The sequence below is a fragment of the Phytophthora cinnamomi genome (assembly GCF_018691715.1).
Source record: "Phytophthora cinnamomi strain GKB4 chromosome Unknown Contig6, whole genome shotgun sequence".
NCBI classification, from domain to species: domain Eukaryota; phylum Oomycota; class Peronosporomycetes; order Peronosporales; family Peronosporaceae; genus Phytophthora; species Phytophthora cinnamomi.
Genome location: NW_027150939.1, coordinates 187,269 through 206,781, shown reverse-complemented (window position 1 = coordinate 206,781; position 19,513 = coordinate 187,269). Strand labels below are relative to the sequence as shown.

General features: G+C 58.2%; 9 protein-coding genes across 9 annotated transcripts; 7 read left to right on the top strand and 2 right to left on the bottom strand.

Annotated features, from left to right (window-relative positions):
- Positions 1–1,756: 1,756 nt before the first annotated feature.
- IUM83_07324 (reverse transcriptase) lies at positions 1,757–2,275 on the top strand (the record flags this gene model as incomplete). The annotated part of the gene is made up of 1 exon (XM_067931610.1): positions 1,757–2,275. The coding sequence occupies one exon, from the start codon at positions 1,757–1,759 to the stop codon at positions 2,273–2,275; it is 519 nt and encodes a 172-aa protein (XP_067798987.1).
- Positions 2,276–2,472: 197 nt separating this feature from the next.
- Positions 2,473–3,189, top strand: IUM83_07323 (reverse transcriptase; the record flags this gene model as incomplete). The annotated part of the gene is made up of 1 exon (XM_067931609.1): positions 2,473–3,189. One exon carries the CDS (start codon positions 2,473–2,475, stop codon positions 3,187–3,189), a length of 717 nt encoding a protein of 238 aa, XP_067799075.1.
- Positions 3,190–3,996: 807 nt separating this feature from the next.
- IUM83_07322 (uncharacterized protein) lies at positions 3,997–4,290 on the bottom strand (the record flags this gene model as incomplete). The annotated part of the gene is made up of 1 exon (XM_067931608.1): positions 3,997–4,290. One exon carries the CDS (start codon positions 4,288–4,290, stop codon positions 3,997–3,999), a length of 294 nt encoding a protein of 97 aa, XP_067799220.1.
- A 1,430-nt stretch (positions 4,291–5,720) lies between these two features.
- On the top strand, positions 5,721–6,182 carry IUM83_07321 (uncharacterized protein; the record flags this gene model as incomplete). Its single annotated transcript, XM_067931607.1, has 1 exon — positions 5,721–6,182. The coding sequence occupies one exon, from the start codon at positions 5,721–5,723 to the stop codon at positions 6,180–6,182; it is 462 nt and encodes a 153-aa protein (XP_067798972.1).
- A 120-nt stretch (positions 6,183–6,302) lies between these two features.
- IUM83_07320 (uncharacterized protein) lies at positions 6,303–6,743 on the top strand (the record flags this gene model as incomplete). The annotated part of the gene is made up of 1 exon (XM_067931606.1): positions 6,303–6,743. The coding sequence occupies one exon, from the start codon at positions 6,303–6,305 to the stop codon at positions 6,741–6,743; it is 441 nt and encodes a 146-aa protein (XP_067799076.1).
- A 4,213-nt stretch (positions 6,744–10,956) lies between these two features.
- IUM83_07319 (uncharacterized protein) lies at positions 10,957–11,625 on the top strand (the record flags this gene model as incomplete). The annotated part of the gene is made up of 1 exon (XM_067931605.1): positions 10,957–11,625. The coding sequence occupies one exon, from the start codon at positions 10,957–10,959 to the stop codon at positions 11,623–11,625; it is 669 nt and encodes a 222-aa protein (XP_067799215.1).
- A 729-nt stretch (positions 11,626–12,354) lies between these two features.
- IUM83_07318 (polyprotein) lies at positions 12,355–13,389 on the top strand (the record flags this gene model as incomplete). Its single annotated transcript, XM_067931604.1, has 1 exon — positions 12,355–13,389. The coding sequence occupies one exon, from the start codon at positions 12,355–12,357 to the stop codon at positions 13,387–13,389; it is 1,035 nt and encodes a 344-aa protein (XP_067799116.1).
- A 611-nt stretch (positions 13,390–14,000) lies between these two features.
- Positions 14,001–17,215, top strand: IUM83_07317 (reverse transcriptase; the record flags this gene model as incomplete). Its single annotated transcript, XM_067931603.1, has 2 exons — positions 14,001–15,502; positions 15,565–17,215. 2 exons carry the CDS (start codon positions 14,001–14,003, stop codon positions 17,213–17,215), a joined length of 3,153 nt encoding a protein of 1,050 aa, XP_067799201.1.
- A 333-nt stretch (positions 17,216–17,548) lies between these two features.
- On the bottom strand, positions 17,549–17,977 carry IUM83_07316 (uncharacterized protein; the record flags this gene model as incomplete). Its single annotated transcript, XM_067931602.1, has 1 exon — positions 17,549–17,977. The coding sequence occupies one exon, from the start codon at positions 17,975–17,977 to the stop codon at positions 17,549–17,551; it is 429 nt and encodes a 142-aa protein (XP_067799141.1).
- Positions 17,978–19,513: the final 1,536 nt, after the last annotated feature.

The following is a 19,513-nucleotide window of genomic DNA, read 5'->3' as shown; positions in this document are numbered from 1 at the left end:
TGAACGGGTGGACGATCTGCTGGAGGCGTGTGACGGATGGAATATCTCGAATAGCGTGGTGAAGAGCTTCTGGGGCAAAGCCAAGGTGGAATATCTAGGCCATAAGGTATCCAACTCAGGCCTGGAGGCGAATCCCAAGGATCTATCTGCCTTGGTGGACTTGCCGTTCCCGGGATCACTCAGATCAATGCAGTCGTTCCTCGGAAGCTTAAATTATTACAGTCGGTTTATCGAGGATTATGCCATTTACGCTGCGATCTTGTATGAGCTGCGAGAGGTGGACTTCGTCGCGATGTCAAAGGCGGAAGCTCGGGCCCAGATCAGGGCACACTTGGATCAGCCCACCCCAGATCACATCGGATCACCGGGTCAGGATCTGGGAACTGGTGATCTTGGATCCACGATTGGTGAGACCTCACAACCAAGTGATCTGCACCCCAGCGGCGTTGCGTCGACTCTACACGGAGGCGAAGCCCCCAGATCAGCGCTGGAACTCCAAGCATCGGGATATCCTGATCTGGTGATACCGGATCTGGAAGCACGTAATCCGGAGATACCCGATCCGAGCTCTCATAGTCTGAAGACAGGCGATCTGGGCCTGGGTGGTCTGGGCGAGATCGATTCCCGCTGGATCCGAGCTCACCGGGCGTTTGCTAAGCTGAAGAGCAAGGTTGCCTCGACTCCGATCCTGCGTCACTTCAACTCTGGTCTACAACCAGTAGTGGTGGTGTATGCAAATGATTGGGCGATCTCGGTAGCCCTGATGCAGGAACATGATGGGATCCACTATCCGGTTACCTTCGTAAGCCGCACGCTGAAGTCCAATGAACTCAATTATGGGATTGCCGAGAAGGAGGTGTTTGCGTTGCTGCGGATCCTGGATCTGGGTTATAATATGTTGGTGGGCCGCCCGATCAAAGTCCTGACCAGGTACTCCACACTGGCGTGGCTCTTCAGATCAAGGATGCCTAGGGCAGTGGGCCGCCCTGCTCTCTCCGTGGACGCTAGAGATCGTCAAGTGTACCAAGGGCGAAGACGAGATCCTGGGGGCGATCGCCGCCAGCATCTCACCCAGATCACAAGTGGATCAGGCCCTGATAGCGATTGCGCCGAAGAAGGAACCCAGGCGCCAGATCCAAGTACCGATCCCGACTGTACGGCTAGATGAAGAGCTTTTTGTGGTCAGCTTCGACGGATCCGCCCGCGTCAAACGTGGTGGAGGCGCTTACAGCGCGATCCTATGGAAGCTGCCCGAGTGGAGTGTGGTAAAAGCTAGATCCGGCTATGCTGAAGGGTTGACTGTCAACGAAGCCGAGTACCACGGCCTCCTGCTGTGTATGGACCTACTCGAGGGAGAAGATCGGCGCAGGCTAGTGATCTGTGGCGACTCAAACCTGGTGATCCGCCAAGTGAGAGGTGAGATCGACTGCAAAGCACCAGGGCTCACACTGCTAAGGCAAAAGCCCTAGATCGGCTGCGGATCTGGCCCGATCACGAGCTGATACACGTCAAGCGCGGCTGGAACGGTAGCGCTGATAGTCTAGCGAGCGCCGCGCTCCAACGACAAGGCGGGATCCTGGTCGACGATGAGTCGGATCCGCAGGATCTGGTCACACGGAATCGACTGCACGAGATCCTGGTGGTTAGGAAGAATGAGGCCGACTCGGTCGCTCGAGTTTCGGCAGCAATCACCAGCTCGAAGGCTAGATCCAGATCTACACCTACCGTCCTACAAGAAGCGGTAGTGAGAGAACTGATGATCGATCGGATCCGGCAAGCTCAGGACGAGGAGGCGTGGATCTCCGGGCTGAAGAAGTATTTGGTCGGGGCGGCGCTAGATCTGACGCAGGATGAGGCCAGATCCTATGGCAACATTAGCATGTATTACGAAGTGGATCTGAGTGTTCTGCTGTTCTGCTGCCATCCTACGAGTAAATCGGAGGCGGATCGAGATGGACTGATGCGATTGGTGATTCCGGAGACACTCCAACAGGATGTTCTGCATCACTATCACGCGAGTCTGGAAGGTGGCCACCAAGGGATTGGACGCACGTATCAGAAGATCCGAGATCACTTCCACTGGAGAGGTCTCTATCGGAGCGTGCAGCAATATGTCGGAGAGTGCGTGGACTGCGAGACGGGCAAGGGGCGACCCCGGATCCAGGGTGAGTCACCCGGTAACATCCAGGCAATCTACCCGTTCCAGATCATAGCCATGGATCACATCCCGTCGTTGCCCAAGTCCTACAAAGGTAACACGGAGCTGCTGATCTGAGTGGATCTGTTCACAGGGTATGTGATCGCCAAAGCTAGCACCTCGAGAACGGCACAAACGATCGCGGAGTCATACGAGGAGTGCGTGCTCAGGCGATTCGGCGCCAGCGAAGTGATCCGGCACGACCGTGAGCCAGGGTTATGTCCGACTTCTTCAGATCGTTCAACCGGATCTTAGGACAACGACAGCGCACCACTATGGCTTACCGCCCCCAGGCCAACGGCACGGCCGAACGCATGGTGCAAACAGCGATCAGGGCACTCAAGATGTACGTGCAGGATCTGGATCAGCGTGATTGGGATGATTACGCGGAACGGCTTACCTTCGCGATCAACACTGCTCAGGATCGGATCCGGAGGGAAACCCCGTTCTACCTGGTACATGGGTGGGATCCTAGATCCACCTTGGAGGCGACGATCCCGTTAGGCAGCACTCGACGTCACGATCGAGATCCTCGGAGGCGGAGATACCAGATCCAGCGCTATTACCAACAGGCACGGGAGCAAGTCAATGAGAAGTTGCGAGAGGCGATCTCGGATCGGGCAGACCATCATAACGAAGGAGTGCACCCGCACCAGATCGAGGTCGGATCCCGTGTCTGGTTATTCCTGGATCGCGTCAAAGAAGGATATACTCGGAAGTTGGCGCACCTGTGGCACGGCCCATTCCGTGTGGCGGAGAAGATCGGCGAATATGCAGCTCGGATCGAGTTGGCGGGTACAGAGTACCGCCTCTTGCTCAGGCTCAAGCTGGTGAAGACATTCCCAGATCGCCCCCAGATCCGGCTGACAGTCGAGGATACAGATCGTCTTGATTTCGATGAAGCCCTGCTGCCTGAAGATAGCTGGATCCAAGGTCTGGACGAGGACGAATACGAGGTGGAGAAGATTACAGACATGAGAACAGGAAAATGAACTCGTTATGGCCGGATCTACAGGGAATTCTTGGTGCATTGGAGAGGGTACGACGAACCGACATGGACCGATGAGACAGACCTCAATTGCGGTGCGATACTCCACGATTTCTTGCGGGATCGGGCAAATCGGAACCGGTTTGGCGTGATGCAGTCTCACGAGGAATAGTGAGACAGGGATCAGCTGGAGTGAGTTGGTCACTCCAGCGGTGTGTTGGAAGAAGGATCTGCAGGGTGGCTGCAGATTAATGGGATGGGTGATGTATATTGCATGTGGAGATCTGGCGTTGTGTGCGTCAGATATTGGCAAACTGAAGACTGGTACGGTGATAATGCTCGCCTAAGGTCCCAGATCACTCAAGACAACTCAAAGCCGAGACGCCGAAGATCAGGTGGATCTGGCGCATATGGATCTCGGTCAAACGGATCTGGGATGAGTGGATCCGGATCAAGCTGATTCAGGTCTTTCGCTACCCGTACTACGTGGATCCGATGCAAGGAGGGACAGATCACGTGACCCCGGATCTGAAGTGGAGCTGGATCAGGTGGATCCGGATCCGAAGCGAATTGGAATATGTCTGAATGAGGTGGATCCGGATCTGACGTGAGGACAATGTGAAGCAGTGCAAGCTAACCAAGACGACGAATGACCGACCTAAGATCGAGGGTGGAACATGTCGATATGGCAAAAGCGGTATTGGTGAAAGAAATAAGACATGCAAGCTGGATCTGGCCTAGACAGGGGAGACTTCAACGATTGGGTAGTGGATCCGGCCAAGATCCAAGGCGACTCGGAAGGGTCCGGCCCCTACTCAGCGTCAGCAGTGTGGACACCGAAGAACTTGTCGGTGAGGCGCGCGATCTGGCGCGCTGGGTGATCTTGAGGGCTGTCGCGGTAGTGGTTGCGCCACGAGTCAGCACCGTTACACTCGTCAAGAGCCTCCAACAGATCTGTGGGCTCGGGGCGGTTGAGACGACGGTTCTTGATATTGGTCTGACGAGATTCATATCCCGGATACCAGATCACGGACTCGTGGCGGCGGGGGAAGTGGAGGAAGAAGGAATCCAACAGGATGTCCAGATCACACCACCCCTCCTGCATGGCCACTATCAAGACCTGCAGAAACCCCTTCCAGCGGTTCCCGGCGTGCGATCTGCGATTGTTGCGCTCCTTGTGATACACTGTCAGCCAGGGATAAGCCTTCGCCGATGCCGGTAAGATCGGGAAAGAGTGCGTGGATTCCCAGTAGGCTTGACGATTTGCCTTTCGTAACTCTGGTATTGCCGGATCGCGAGTCCAAGCCGGCCACCAACATCCGTCTCAAACGAGATCGCGCCATCTGAGTTCTCGAGAACTTCCCAGGGACGCGTGGCTAGTAGAACTCGTACGTTGTTCTCCGTGATCAGCTCCCAGCAGAAGTCGGTGTCAGCGACTTGAGGCCGATCTTCTGCCAACTCGAAATAAGGGAAGATCCTGCCCAGCTGAATCGGCAGGACAGGGAACGGCGCCTAGATCCGCGTTGCAGCGAGGGTCTTGTTGTCGAGCTCGTCTGAGATCCAGGGATCTACGTCCGCCTGGATCAAGATCCGAGGTTGTGCTCGTCCAGGGACACATTGCGCCTCAGATCCGAATGGAACGACGGGTGCTAGTGGATTACGGGCGGGACGACGCCGATTAGCCGGGGCTGGGTTTGGCCCTCGCGGATCCGGATCCAGGTTGGCACCAGGAACCTCGTCATCGTCAGGATCATCATCCGGGGGTCCACCGGATCCACCGATCACAGGTCCACGCCGGGGAGACGCGTGCTGACGACGACGCTCGGCGGATCGGGATTGAGCCATCGCCTGCAGAGTCTGGACTTCAAGCAACTCGTTTGTGATCTGGGTGGTTTCTTCGTCCTCCTCTTCATCATCGTTGTTGCCGCCAGTCCCGCTGGTATCCTCGCCTTCCTCCTCCTCTTTCTCGTCGTCCGCATCTTCGGCCGCCTGGTTGCCGTGATTTTCTCAGGGTTCGTCCTCGTCGTCATCTACGAAGCCACCGTCATCGTCGATTTGGCCTTCTTCAGCCAGATCGTCCTGATCCAGATGATGCGCTGGTTCCGATCCTGCTTGATCTTTAGCCATCTCGACGTCGGAACTCTTGGCCCCCTGGTTAGGCACGGATCGGAGTGGGCGCTCGCTTGGACGTGCTGAATCGCGATTCCCCGCAGTGGAGTCACGGCGAGCACGTTTCGAGGGCTCCGGATCCGAGATCTCGCCACTTCTCTTGGGACGCTTCTCTTCCTGATCTGGGCGCTTGGCTGCTTCATCGGGCAAATGCTCTGAGGCGGGCTGATCTGGGACCTCGCCGGCGCTCTGGCGATCTCCTTGAGGCTGAGGCAGCTCGCGAAGTGTGCGGAGCAAAGCCGCCAGATCTCCCAACTCGTCGGAGGGGAGAGGCCGTGCACCTACTGCAGTAACCACGATCGCCAGACGTTGGAGAGCGACGTCATGCTCCAAGCGGAGAGCATTGCGATTCCGTTGTAGAGTGTCATGATCCAGCTGAAGGCGTTCATGTTGCTCCCGGATCTGATGGATCTGGCTCTCAAGCAGACCCACAGTCCGCTCAGCAGTGTCCAAACTCGCCCCTGTGCGGCAGATATGCGTCAGTTCACGGCCAAGGAGTTTCAAGCCAAGACGGAGGAACGTACGGAGATCCTCGAGCTCAGATCGTGCGTGATCTGCGTCCAGTATAGCGTTGTCCCGATCCTCCACGGTGCTTACCAGATCCGCAGTGGCTGCAGCTTGGGTGGATCGAGAGGTGTTGAGATCGGCCTGTGTCTGCCGGAGAAGCACCCGGATGCCATGCAGCTCGTCGATGGTGATCCCCAAGCGACAGTCAGCCTCGGTGGATGCAGCGTGGGCCCTATCCCGCTCTTGGATGAGGCGATCTCGCTCCTGCACCAGTTGATCTGGGGCGGAAGCAACGCGGGCCGCCTGATCTCGCTCATGTAAGGCGTCCTCAGCGTGGTAGAGGGCCTCTTGCGCTCGGATCGTGACACTCTCGGCTAATTCACGCGCGTCTTGGGCGTGGTCGATCTGCCTGTCCAGAGACCTCTGCTCCTCGTGGAGATTATGGATCTCGGCGCCAGCCAACTCTACCTCACTCGCGAGATGGTCATTGTTGTCGCGAAGTCGATCTCGCTCCTGCGTGAGCCGAGCGACCCGACGTCCCAGATCTTGGATCTCTGCAGTTTGCCGCGTGATCTGGCTTTGCAGACCCGCGATCTGCAGGGCATGGTCCCCACTCACGTCGCTGCTGGCGGAACGGAGGCCGGAGACCTCAGAGCGGAGACGTTGGAGTTCATCGCCTTGATTCTTATAAAGGCGCTCCAACTCACGCAGTTCGTGAGTCTGCTGAAGCAGCGTTCGGGAGATCTGGGTCCGCTGACGCTCGGCCGTGTCGCGGGCCGCCGTAGCTGCTCGAAGATCCGCGACGAGCTGGACCGAGCGAGTAGAGAGGGCCCGGTTCAAGCGACGGAGTTCTTCAGGCGTGGCGCCGGTCGGAGCAGTTAGATCGGGTGGATCCAGATCCGGGCGGTTACGCGGAGCGCTTGGATCCGGGCGTTGGCCAGACGACTTGCGCTAGGGGCCGGACATGGGGAACACTAGCGCGCCAGTGGGCAGAAATCAAAGGTGCCCGCAGTGATGCCGTTGTGCGGCAACAACTACGCGCAGGAGGCGATTGTGGAGAAGCGAATTCCGGGAAAGGGGTGATTGGGAGCAATCGGCAAAAAGATGGACCCTGATGGAGTCACTATACCGCGGAAGTGACACCCGAGAAGCCAGATCGAGGGGATCTGGTGATGCGGGTGGATCGAGGCTATCAGATGAGATGTGTGTGGCGTCAAAGGGAGACTACTGGAAATACTACAAGATGACACAGAAGACGTCTACATACGGCAGAGGGCCAGATCCGCACTATCGGAAGTGGTTGGATCCAGATCACATGTACCCATGTGGATCCAAACCCGGGTCACCTGTACCCAGGCGGATCTGAGCTTCTGAGGGATGACTAGGATACGCTAAGCGGTGGATGGAGCTTACGCCAGCCGAAGGACCCCAGATCAAGACAAGTTAACCCAGATCAGGGACGGTGGGATCTGGATCACATGTACCCATGTGGATCCAGATCCAGACCACATGCACCCATGCGGATCTGGGCGTCTGAGAGGTGGCAATGGCGAGTGAAGTGGAGAAAGGAGTATGCGACGACCGAAGGACTCAAGATCAGCGAGGATCAGCGTGGATCAAGCGGATTTGGGAGAGGTGGATCCAGATCACATGTACCCATGTGGATCTGGATCCGGATCCCGTACGCCAGGGCGGATCCAAGCCTCTGGTAGACGGCTAAGACAAGGAAAGTGAGGAAAGGAGGTCGCAACAGCACAGGGACCCCAGATCAACGCAGACCGACCCAGATCAAGGCACTTCGGAGATCAGCGGATCTGGATCTGGGAATCAGGTGGATCTGGATCTGGGAATCAGGTGGATCTGGATCTGGGGATCTGGGGATCTGAGGATCTGGTGATCTGGGGATCTGGGGATCTGGCGGATCTGGCGGATCTGGGACTCAGTGGGTGATCTGGCGGCTACAGCTCAACGGAGGGAACAAGCGACGATGCAGTGAAGGTAGAGGTGGTCCGTAGAGCCAGCAGGTACAGATGGGAAGATACTTCGGATTGGGTGATAGGATTTTGGGATAGGATTGGACATAACCATAAATCAGACTCAAATTTGCCTTGGACAACGCAAGTGCCTTCGCCTTCGCCTGGAATCGGGATCGACATTGGCCCACCAAGAAACAGCAAGGTACTGGGTAGCAGATCTAGTGTCGGTTGAATAATCTGGATAATATATTGGCCAGATCAACCTTCCTAGTGAACTCCCTACAAATGCAGATCCCAGATCACCCGGAGTTAACTACTTGGCCGGGTGATCCGTGATTCTCAACTACCCTGATCCTGCTATAGGAAGCGGCAAGTACGACAAAGGGCGACCTACCAAGTCGCAACAAGGGCCTACAACACACCACAAGGCAACCACTCGGCCGGATCCAGATCCAGGCCGCCAGATCCAAGTCGGGAATCACTTGATCTGGACCAAGAACCGCGAGCAGAGTGAAGATTTCCGCGCTGCTCCACCGGATCCCCGCGTCTCGCCAAGACGTTCCTACTTCAACACTTGGGCTCTTCAGAAGTTACCAGAGGAGCAAGATCCAGCCCTACCGACGGGTACACAAGGTGAGGAGTTCAGCACTGATCACGGATCATCGGAGTACCCCCTCCGTTAGTCGGTGTCCGGGCGCTGTTGGGAAGTTGGATCTAGCAATCTCGCAGATTTTGAGGATCCCCCCTGGAGGCCACGGAGGCCAAGGGCAGCAAGGTGGCGGCTACAACGCAAAAGGGCCGTTGAGGACGCGGGAGGAGCGTCTACGCATCCACCAACTCTACGAGGCATCGAGGGCGCAGCAGCAAGCAGCGGTGTCACGGTCGAAGGAAGACGTCTTGTGCTACTACTGCCATGAGATGGGGCGTTATGCGGTGGAGTGCGAGCTGAAGCGCGCCGACCTGTAGGACAACAGCCCGGTAGGGGATCAGAAAGGCGGTGCGGGCAACCAAAGCACCGACGCTTCGGGAAACGCGCGGCGGGCATAGGGTACCCCACCCTACCGCTCGCTGAAGAGATACGGGGATGGATCAGAACAGCTCGCTCTCACTCGGGACGAAGACGGCGAGGATGACGGCGTGCACGCCAAGAAGAGGAATGGCGTGTGCAACAAGGCGGAGAACGCACCACCTCCCCGGTGCGTTCTGAGGAACGTAATGGACAAGTACAAGCGGTGGTGCTGGTGCGGGACGAGCACGCCGGCTTGGCGGATGAAGACAGAGCAGTGGTCGACGGAGATGGAGCCGTTGGCCAGAGATCACGATGCTCGCAGGTGGTCGTGGGGCACACGGTGCATGTCGGCGGCGTGGTGGCCACGATCGGGGAAGACGTGGAAGAGAACGTCGGCGCGAGGAACAGCGCTGACGGGGGACTACAGACTGGGGATGGCGGAGCGGCGACGCTGGACCCAAGCACGGTGCGCCGTGGCGGCGGGCGTCGCGTGAACTTCGCGGATGAGAGCGAGGGGGAGACTGAAGACGGCGCTCCGGAGGTGACGACGGAGACGACGACCATCGTCGTCGACAGTGACGAGACGATGGTGGGCGACAGTGAGGACGGTGAGTTGGCCGACAGCATGGGTGGTACGGACGAGCTCGAGGCTACGGACCCGGTCGCGATGACAACGGGTGCGGTCGTGGACAGTTTGAGTGCGAACGAGGACGTGGCGCACAGCGACGGCGAGCATGTGGTCGTGAACATGGAGTCGGTGATCACGCTGATGCTCGGCGAGAAAGAGCAGCGAACAGTAATGGCGGTGCACGGCAGTGCTGCTGCCAGGAAGAGTGTGGATGAAGTGTTAAGTGCTGGGGGTGGCGGGAACGAGACGCCGTCTCCTGGCTTGAAGTAAGTGATGACGATAGAGCTGCAGCTCCGTGACACGAAGCAGGCCAAGGTCATGCAGGCGAAGGCGAAGCCGAGATGACCAGGCGACGTGGCTGAAGAAGCGGCGCGGTGGGCAAGGAAGGCGGCAAAGCGGCGTGAACGTCGCTGCGACGCAAAGTCCGGTAGTCTGTGGAATTACAGCGGCGTACGATGACACCGGAGTCTAGCGCAAGCGGCACGGTGGTGAACAGTGAGTCGGGCGAGACGGAGCTAGTGGCCGTCGATGGCCTCGAGGGTGTGCAGAGGCAAGACGCTTAGAGAAGACGGTCGGCGAAGTGAGCAAGGAGCTGGGCGGCGAGACGACCGAGGACACCAGCGGGTACTTGTTGGCGTTCCGGACAAGACGACGCTTCGAGAAGCGCGTGAGGAAGGCGCAGGCGAAAGAGTGTCGGGAGCGGACGGCTCGGGGCCAGGCAAGTGTCTACCCGGCCCAGACGTTCTTCCAGTGCGACGACCACCGACGTAGCGGTGGCAGGGCAAAGTTGCTGACGGTGGGTGAGGCGAGCGTGAGCGGATACGTGCCGCCAGAAGCCGAGTCGACGAAGAAGCCAGGACAGCGGCGGAGAGCAACGAAGGCGTACATGTATCGTAGCGGCAGCAGCTACGAGGCTCCGCATGGTGTGGTGTCCAAATCAAATTCGAGTCTGATTTACCGTTAAGTCCGGTCCCATCCCAAAGTCCTATCATTCCTATGGATCCTATCTTCCCATCACTGTCTACTGACTCTGCGTGGCCTGTTTATCTTCCTTGTGTGTCTCTTGATTACCTCCAACAGACCACAGTCTCAGATCCAAGGCATATCTCCAGATCCAGGAATCAGGTTGGATCCAGGAATCAGATCCCTCCAACCTTTGGATCTAGCATCTTCGTGCCCTGCATCGTCTTCGGGGCCCCTTGGATATTATTTTCACACACTCCATGCATCTGGCAAAGCTTTCCATAGCCCAGATCCACCGCTAGTAATAATCCACCACCAGTAATAACCTGCCTCCGTTTCCAGGGTCGGGATCCAGGTCCGTCAGTCTTGCGGATTTGTGACACAGTCTGGATCTATCACTTCCTTCTCTCCAAAACTTGAAATTCATTTCACCACAGCCGCCTCCTGCTCGTAGTCGTTGCCGCCCAACGGCATCACTGCGTGCACATCTCCTTCCGCGTCTTCCGCCCGTCGGGTGACATGTCGGATTCCCCGCACAGCCCGCCTCAGCGTCCTCCCACTCACAGCCCCAGGCTGGATCTGGGTCACACTCGCTCGGCATCGGTGCCAGGCGCAGCCCCGAGCCGAGATCAGCTGACGACGGATCTGCGAGCTGCCGTGAGTGCGCGCGATGCAGCAATCCAAGAGCAACAGGAGGTTGCCGCGTTATTCCAGACGCAGGATCTCCGCCGAGCCGAGGAGCACCTCCAAGAGCAGGCCGCCGAGCTACACCGCCTCCATGCCGAGATTGTCCACATTCGGCGCTCAGTGGATCCCGCCACCGGGGAGGACGACCGGATCCAGGGACTCCAGATCCAAGTTTCCCACCAAGCACGCGACATCCAAGACCTCAAGCGACACCTTGATCGGGCTGCACGCACCCGGGCCCGCCTGGAAGAAGATAACGAGCGTCTCACTTCCGAGGTGGATCTGGCCGAAACCGAGATCCAAGATCTCCAGGAACAGCGCAAGGCCGTGGAGCAGGACCGGGACGACTCTCCTACAACCTGGACCTCGTCGAGGGCAGCTTGGATCGCGCCCAAGGGGCTCTGCGCCAGGCGGATGCAGAGTTGGGATACATGGAGCAGAATCCACCAGCCCACCATCAGCACCTCGACAAACCCGAGAAGGAGAAGGATCGCGCCCTAGCGACCGCTGACGAGGCGGTTCGGCGAACGGATCGGCTGCAAGACGACCTCCAAGCGTATCAACGGACGCACCGCGAAGCCAGATCCGAGCTGAATATTTTGCGGTTCACGAAGCTGCCACCGGGTGGATATGGATCCAGCCCGGCGCCCAGCGTTGCGGCAGGTCGTAACCCACCCAGATCTATCGTAACGCAGCGTAACTTCATGTAATGTATCTTCGTCATCATCATCTTGTCGCCCTTATCTCCATTTCAGTAGTTCCACTTGTCACGAGGTGTAATTCCATCAGTAAAACCCAGATCCACGCACTCATCCCAGATCCCATTCCTTCATATCCAAACTTGCATAACCTCGGTTGGGAACGATGGATCTGGGTTCTGGTGTAATGGGTCCTCCATTTACATAAGTAGCTAGATATCTTTCCGATATTGCATAAGTAGGCATGGTCGGCACACGACTAGCGTGTGCTGACTCGTCATCCTCTGATTGGCTGAAAGGTGGGGAAGCCAGTCCCCATTTTCAGCCAATCAGCTGTCGACCTTTGTTTGAGTGGTTCACATTAGTCCTAAGGGCTCGCCCCGGTCTAATAATAAATCAGAGTTGAATTTACATCGGACTTAATACTTAGCTCTCAGTCTTACTGAGAACAAGACGCTTCCCCAACACCTAGGTGTCAGTGACGGGCATACACCAGGCCCGTTACACCTGGTAGCACTTTGTAGTCCTTCCCATGACCAAGTTCGAGATGAGTGAGAACCAGCCCGCCGGACCTCCAGCCATGACGCTGGAGCATGCAACCTTCCCCCACCGCACGTCCATCGAGCGGCAGGTGCTCCACCGCCTTGCGGCGATGTCAGGAGAAGTGGTCGCCACGTCGCTGCTGAGCTCAGCGAACCCCGACCAGCATCGCCAAGCCATCCGAGAGTTCATGGTCCGCGAGCTCGCCGAAGCAAAGCAACGAGTATCAACTCCCTCGCAACCCTCACGGAACGACGCCGTGAAGATGGAGACCTCTTCATATTCTGGGACGGGCCCAGATCGTCTTCCTCTGAACCGCTGGTTCAGAGAGATTGACATCGCAATCGCCTCGAGGTTAATCCAGGCACCGTCGGGCAAAGTGAATTTCCTACTATCCCGCCTCTCCGGCAAGGCCAAGGAATGGGCCCTCGGCAAGCTCGTCGTCGACCAACACGCGTTCCCGACTCTGGAGACACTCCAGAGTGACCTTCGCCTCGCATTTGAACCACCACAAGACGAGTCACGTGTTCGGACGACGTTCTTCTCCCTCAAGAAAGGCAAGATGTCCATGCGCGACTATGTCCAGAAGACGCGCCATCTCGCTTCTTGCATCGTCACGAAGCCGATCGACATGGCGTCCCAAGTCCATGTCTTCGTATCCGGGATGCGCGAAGGGATGACGCGATACTGTCTTACGCGGGCCGAACCCGCGACCCTGGAAGAAGCTTTGGCCCTCGCGTTACGCGAGGACTATGTGGTGACATTGTCGTATGCAAGGACAACCCCCACCGAGACTAGTCAGCCGGGTCCTGAACCCATGGAGATCGACGCCGTTGAGGCGTCGCAGCGTCAGCAGTGGCCGTCTTCGAGGCGAGGACGAAGCAGCCGAGACGACCGTCCGATGGTTTGCTTCCGGTGCCGGAAGCCTGGACATCGCGCGGTGGTGTGCCGTGCGCCGGCTCCCGTCATTACCTACGTGGAACATTCCACTTCAATGCCACCACTGCCAGCGGCGACTCGAGACTGATCATCGTCAGTCTGCTTGTCGCCGGAGCCCGGCGACCTCTCCGCACGCTCCTGGATTCAGGCGCGACGAACAACTTCTTCCGCGCGTCGTGCCTGTCGGTGCTCCCCGATTGTGTTCGCCTCCGGAATGGTCCCGGCGAAGTGGTAATCAAGCTTGCTGTCGGAAAGGCTCGCCGCGTTGCGCGGCGCGAGGTCTCGTTGCCGTACACGTTCGACGGCTTTCACAGCAACGACGATTTTCTCGTGATCGAGATAAATTACGCGTTTGACTGTATCCTGGGCATCCCATGGTTGACCCGGTACCAGACCCAGATCGGCTGGCTGGCTCGTTCAGTCAAGCGTCCCCAAGACTTCGACGTGAGCGAGGTATTCACACATCTCGTGGTTGCACCAAGAGACTGGCCCCACGTCACGGTCGTGGACGGGGAGTCCACGACGCACAATGTGCACAGAGCGAGCGATGGCCCTCTCTGCACGACCTGCGCAGTGCTGTTGATTGGCGAAGACGAAGAAGCACACGCGCGGGAGAGCGCGCGTGAGAGATAAGCAAGCGAGCATCCTGCTTCTCGCGGATGAAGAACGACGCGGTCGAGCAGTGGCTCCCGCACGACGATGCCGCGGTTGGTCCGCAGTTACCACCGCGCACGACCGGCGGCGGTCGAGGACGAGCTCTTGCGCCTAGAGGAGGGTGCATCATCGTCCACCGGGAGCGACACCTCAGTCTCAAGCAGGGGCTCGAGACGCACAAAGACCTCCCGCAGGTCGCGGCGACGATTGAAGCCTCACCGGAGTTTCGCTGACCCTCCTCCAGGACCGACTGAATCGTTCTGCGCAATCGAGTATGCGGACGGCGCTCCCAGCCAGACGCGTGTCATCGAAGTCGCGAGCCCACCTCGCGACGCCAAGTCCATCACCAGCCTCCCAGGCCTCTCCTGGAAGAAGTTCCTCCGAGACCTTAAGGCCGGGGACATCGAGCAAGTCTGTCTGATCACCGACGCTGACTCGGTGCCTCACGAGATTAACTCTGTTGAGCTCGACGACGCGTCGTCAAGACCAAAGAGCGCTGAACCAAAGTCAGCGCGCGAGGAGCGCTTCGCCCCGCAGTCTTGGGAAACCCTGAAGGCGTCTGGTAACCCGGTCTACGAGACAGCCCGCGAGTTTGCCGACGTCTTCCCAGACAAGATCCCTGCGGCTCTGCCATCGGATCGTGGCGTTCGCCACGAGATAGACCTCGCACCCGGCGCGAAGTATTGCGTGACACGGCAGTGGCCACTGCCGCGCGATCAAGTCAAGGCCATCGACGACTTCTTCGAAGGTCGCCGGCAAGCCGGTCACGTCCGCGAGAGTACCTCCCCACATTCGATTCCGACCTTCTGTGTGAAGAAGGCCACGAGTGGTTGGCGCATCGTCCACGCTTTCAACAAGCTCAACGACGCCACCATCCCGGCACAGACCCCGATCCCCCGCAAGGACATGGTACTGGATTCCATGTCGGGCAGTGTCATCTTCAGTGCCATCGACCTCACCGATGGCTTTTATCAGATACTGATGCGCGAGAGTGACATCCCTCTCACGGCCGTCAGTACTCCCAGCGGGATGCTCTGGGAGTGGCTCGTCATGCCCCAAGGTCTGAAGAACGCACCCGCCACGTTCAATCGCATGGTTTCCCACGTGCTTCGCCCACTCCGCGACTTCGCGCCGAGTTACTTCGACGATATCTTCGTCCACAGTAGCGCTGAGGATGGTCTCAGCGCGCTCGAAGTCCATATCCGGCACTTGAGGCAAGTCTTTCAAGTGATGAGAGAGAACAAACTGTACGCCAACCTCAAGAAGTGTGTATTTTGTGCACCGGAGATTCCGGTGCTCGGCTGTTACGTGAGCAAGAAGGGAGTACGAGCTGACCCGGAGAAGGTTTCGTCCATTTGCTCATGGCCTACGCCCACAAGTCCCACTGAGCTCCGTCAGTGGCTGGGTCTCGCGAACTATCTGCACAAATACACGAAAGACTATGCCGGACTGATCCAGCCTCTATCATCCCTGTTGAAGAAAGACGCCACGTGGTCTTGGCGTCCCGAGCACCAAGCCGCATTCGACTCGGTGAAGAAGGGCTTGGCGTCTGCGCCAATACTAATGCTCCCGGACGATTCAAACCTTTCCACGTTGTGTGCGACGCTAGCGATTTCGCTATCGGGTGCGCGCTCATGCAGTTCGACAATGAAGGTCATGAGAGAGTCGTGAGTTACCAGTCACGACAGATGAAGCCGGCTGAGCGCAACTACCCCGTACACGACAAGGAGCTCCTTGCGATGCGGTATGCCCTGATAAAATTCAGAGTGTACCTGCTGGGCGAACAGGCATTCGCCGTGTACACAGATCATGCATCGCTGCGGACAGCGATGAAGTCGCCGCATCTATCCCAGCGTATGGCGCGCTGGTTGTCGTTCTTCGCCGAGTACAACTTCGTCGTGCACTACAAGCCGGGCAAGAACAATATCTTCGCCGACGCGCTGTCTCGGCGACCCGATTACGATCCTCGTGTCGTGTTAGGTCGTCAAGTGATTGACGGCGAGGATGAAGGCGATGATCACTGCGCATTGTGCGCAGCGTCAGGTATCAACCTGGCGTCTGTGTCCCCCGAGATGGATTTACGCGATGAGATCGTCGCGGCGTACGCAGACGATGCGGTCTACGCCAACATCTTGGCGTACCTCCGCTCTCCCAGTGACGAGACACTGGGAGCCCTCTCGCGCAATACGCGCAACCAGATCGACCGCTACCATCTTGACAATGATCTGCTGTACTACAACATCGATCGTTTCGATGCTCCGCGAGTCGTCGTACCCAACGACGACGATCTGCGAGCTCGCATCATTCACGAGTTCCATGATAGCCCCATGGGCGCACACTTGGGCCGCGAGAAGACCTTCGCGGCAGTATCCCGCGACTTTTACAGGCCCCGCATGTACAAATGGGTGCGTAAGTGGGTCCGCCCTTGTGAGACCTGCCAACGAGTGAAGCCGTCCAAGTCGTCACAAGGGCCCCTGCACCCACTGCCGATCGCAACTGAGGCCTGGCGCTCAGTTTCCATGGACTTTGTCTTAGGGCTCCCTCCCGATGCCGACGGTCGGAACGGCGTCTTGGTTTTCGTGGATCGATTCACGAAGATGGTGCATCTCACCCCCGTGAGTGATACGGTCACCGCGGCTGGGACCGCGGCGCATTTCGTCGATCGCGTATTTCGCCACCACGTTTTACCGGAGTCGATCATCTCCAATCGTGACCCGCGGATCACGTCCGCATTCTGGACCGCTCCCTTCCAGCTTCTGGGGACGAAGCTGTCGATGTCTACGGCGGCCCATCCGGAGACGGATGGCCAGGCAGAGCGGGTCAACAGGGTCCTCGAAGATGTTCTTCGGAGTTACGCAACTACTTTCGCGAGTTGGAGCAAGTTCTTACCCCTTGCCGAGTTTGCACTCAACAACGCTGAGCACGCCTCGACGGGGCTGGCCCCGTTCCTCGCGAACAACGCGCGGCACCCGCGCGTCCCAGCACTCCTCACCGTGGGCCATCCCACGGTATCTGGTGCCTCCACTCTGGGTGGGGATGATGACGGTGGCAATGATGAATATGTTGTGACGAGTGGGGCTCACGCCCCCGAGTCACTGAACGCAGTCACCCGCTCCAAGGCGAAACAGGCTCTCGCGACGCCGAGCTCCGCGGCGTCTCCTCTCGCAGCATGGACTGCGCGAACCCTGATTGACCCCGGTAATACCGGTACTCAAGTCGCGGCCAACTACGCGCCGAAGTCCCCGGCGCGTAGTCGATAACGCCGCCGGCGTTGGTCCAGCGACGCGCGTCAATCGCCTGTTTTGTGCGCGATGCACTTCAAGATACAGTGGATAAACAAAAAGAGAACGCGGGCAGGCGCGGACGCAAGAATATGGCTACCTTCTGGATAGGAGGGCAAGTCCTCCTGTCGACCGACGGCATTCGCTCTCCCGCAGTTACCAACCTTGGCGCGAGCAAACCCGCGCCTCGTTTTAATGGACCCTTCAGAGTCGTGAAGTTTAACGGTGAAGCCTACACGTTGGACATTCCAACGTCATTACGATTACACCCGACGTTCTACGTCGGGCGGCTCAAGAAGTGCCACCCCGCTGCTATCCCGTCGACGCTGGATCCTCCGGCGCCGGCGCCGGAGCGTAAAGCGAACGCCCCTCTCGGCGCGCCGTCCGCGCCGCCGACTGCCGCGGCTGTGCCCCCGTCCGCGGCGCTCCAAAGACGCGCATCTCCAATTCCCGAGTCCGCGCCAGTAACTCCCGGTTCGACTGGCGCTCCGCTTCAAGATCCCTCCGTGTCTGCGCGATCTGCGCAGTCACCTCCTCAGCCTCCACCTGAGCGTCCAGAGCACGATTCGCTGCAGCCTCCACATCTCCCTGGAACACCCAGGCGTACGCCCTATCGCGGCGAACCCCCTCCGCCGATTGTTGACTCGGCTGGCCAAAAGTGCTGGATCGTGGATCACCTCGTGGCGCACGAGGACCCCCCTCGTGCGACGCCTCGTACCCGTGCTCGTACGAGTAGAACATCCACCCGCGGGAATCCCCCCGCGCGGCGCTATCGAGTCCGCTGGTTTGGTATATCCGCCGGACGAGGATACGTGGGAACACGTTCATCTCACCTCCGGAATGTCCCGGACGTGGTCCTCGAGTACGAGAGCGAGATCGCGAACGACCACGAGCGCGGTGGCCTCCGCCGCGAATAGAAGCAACCGAGACCTCATTGAGCGCGCGCCGATACTTGGCGATCCACGACTCCTCCGCTTCACCGAGCGGCCGCTCGGCGACCTCGTGCGTCCAGTCCACCTCGGAGTAATGCTCCGAGCTGCCGCAGACGACACAACCCTCGCACTCTTGCACATAACAGATCCGATCCTCATTCTACGTGTTGGTACACACGCGCGTACGAAGCTCCCGCAGCGAATGCTCACCAATGACTTCCTCGCGACCCGCGAGTCACGCCACGAAGTTGTCGCCCTCGCGAGCATCCGATTCCATCGGACGATCATGACACACTACGAGCGCTGGAGCGAATCATGCGCGATGCCATCAATACCTTTCCCCCGCAGCGCTCGAAATCGACGGAAGTAATCTTGCATCGTCGCCAGCGGCTCTCCTCTGATAACCGCCGTCGAGGCTTGTGTCGTCGCTGTCGTTCTCGCGGAGCTCGTCCGCGTGTCTGCCGTCGTCCCCGTTGTCGTCGCCGTCTCCGCAGGCGTCATCCCCGATCTTTCCGCCGTCTCACTCGCACTTCGCTGCGTCCTGCCCCTCGTCGCGCGAGTCTCGTTGTGCTCCTGCGGTGCGCAGCAGCTGTGGTTCGCACGCATCGTGATCAGTTAACACCACACCAACTGACGTCTCAATTTCCAAGAATTTCCCCGCTTGCACTCACGTCTCGTGAGTGCTGCCTTGAGAGGAGGGTGATGTAATGGGCCCTCCATTTACATAAGTAGCTAGACATCTTTCCGATATTGCTGAAGTAGGCATGGTCGGCACACGACTAGCATGTGCTGACTCGTCATCCTCTGATTGGCTGAAAGGTGGGGAAGCCAGTCCCCATTTTCAGCCAATCAGCTGTCGACCTTTGTTTGAGTGGTTCACATTAGTCCTAAGGGCTCGCCCCGGTCTAATAATACATCAGAGTTGAATTTACATCGGACTTAATACTTAGCTCTCAGTCTTACTGAGAACAAGACGCTTCCTCAACACCTAGGTGTCAGTGACGGGCATACATCAGGCCCGTTACGTCTGGGGTTCATACCATTCCATAGTTCATCTTCCTTTGCTCCATTCTGATGCCCGAAGCACCAGATCCATCATCAAAAACAAAATACAAAATACACAGTTCCCTGTCCACCGATCTACGGCCTCCCCGTAGATCCATCACCACACCCTCCACTCAAAGTGACCAACTCACTTTGGTGGATCTGAGCCCTGCTACTCCTCGTGGGATTGCATCACACCGAACCGGTTCCGGCTCGTGCGATCTCGCAAGAACTCATACAGTATAGCCCCACAGTTGAGATCCGCTTCATCCATCCAGTCTGGATCCTCATAACCACGCTA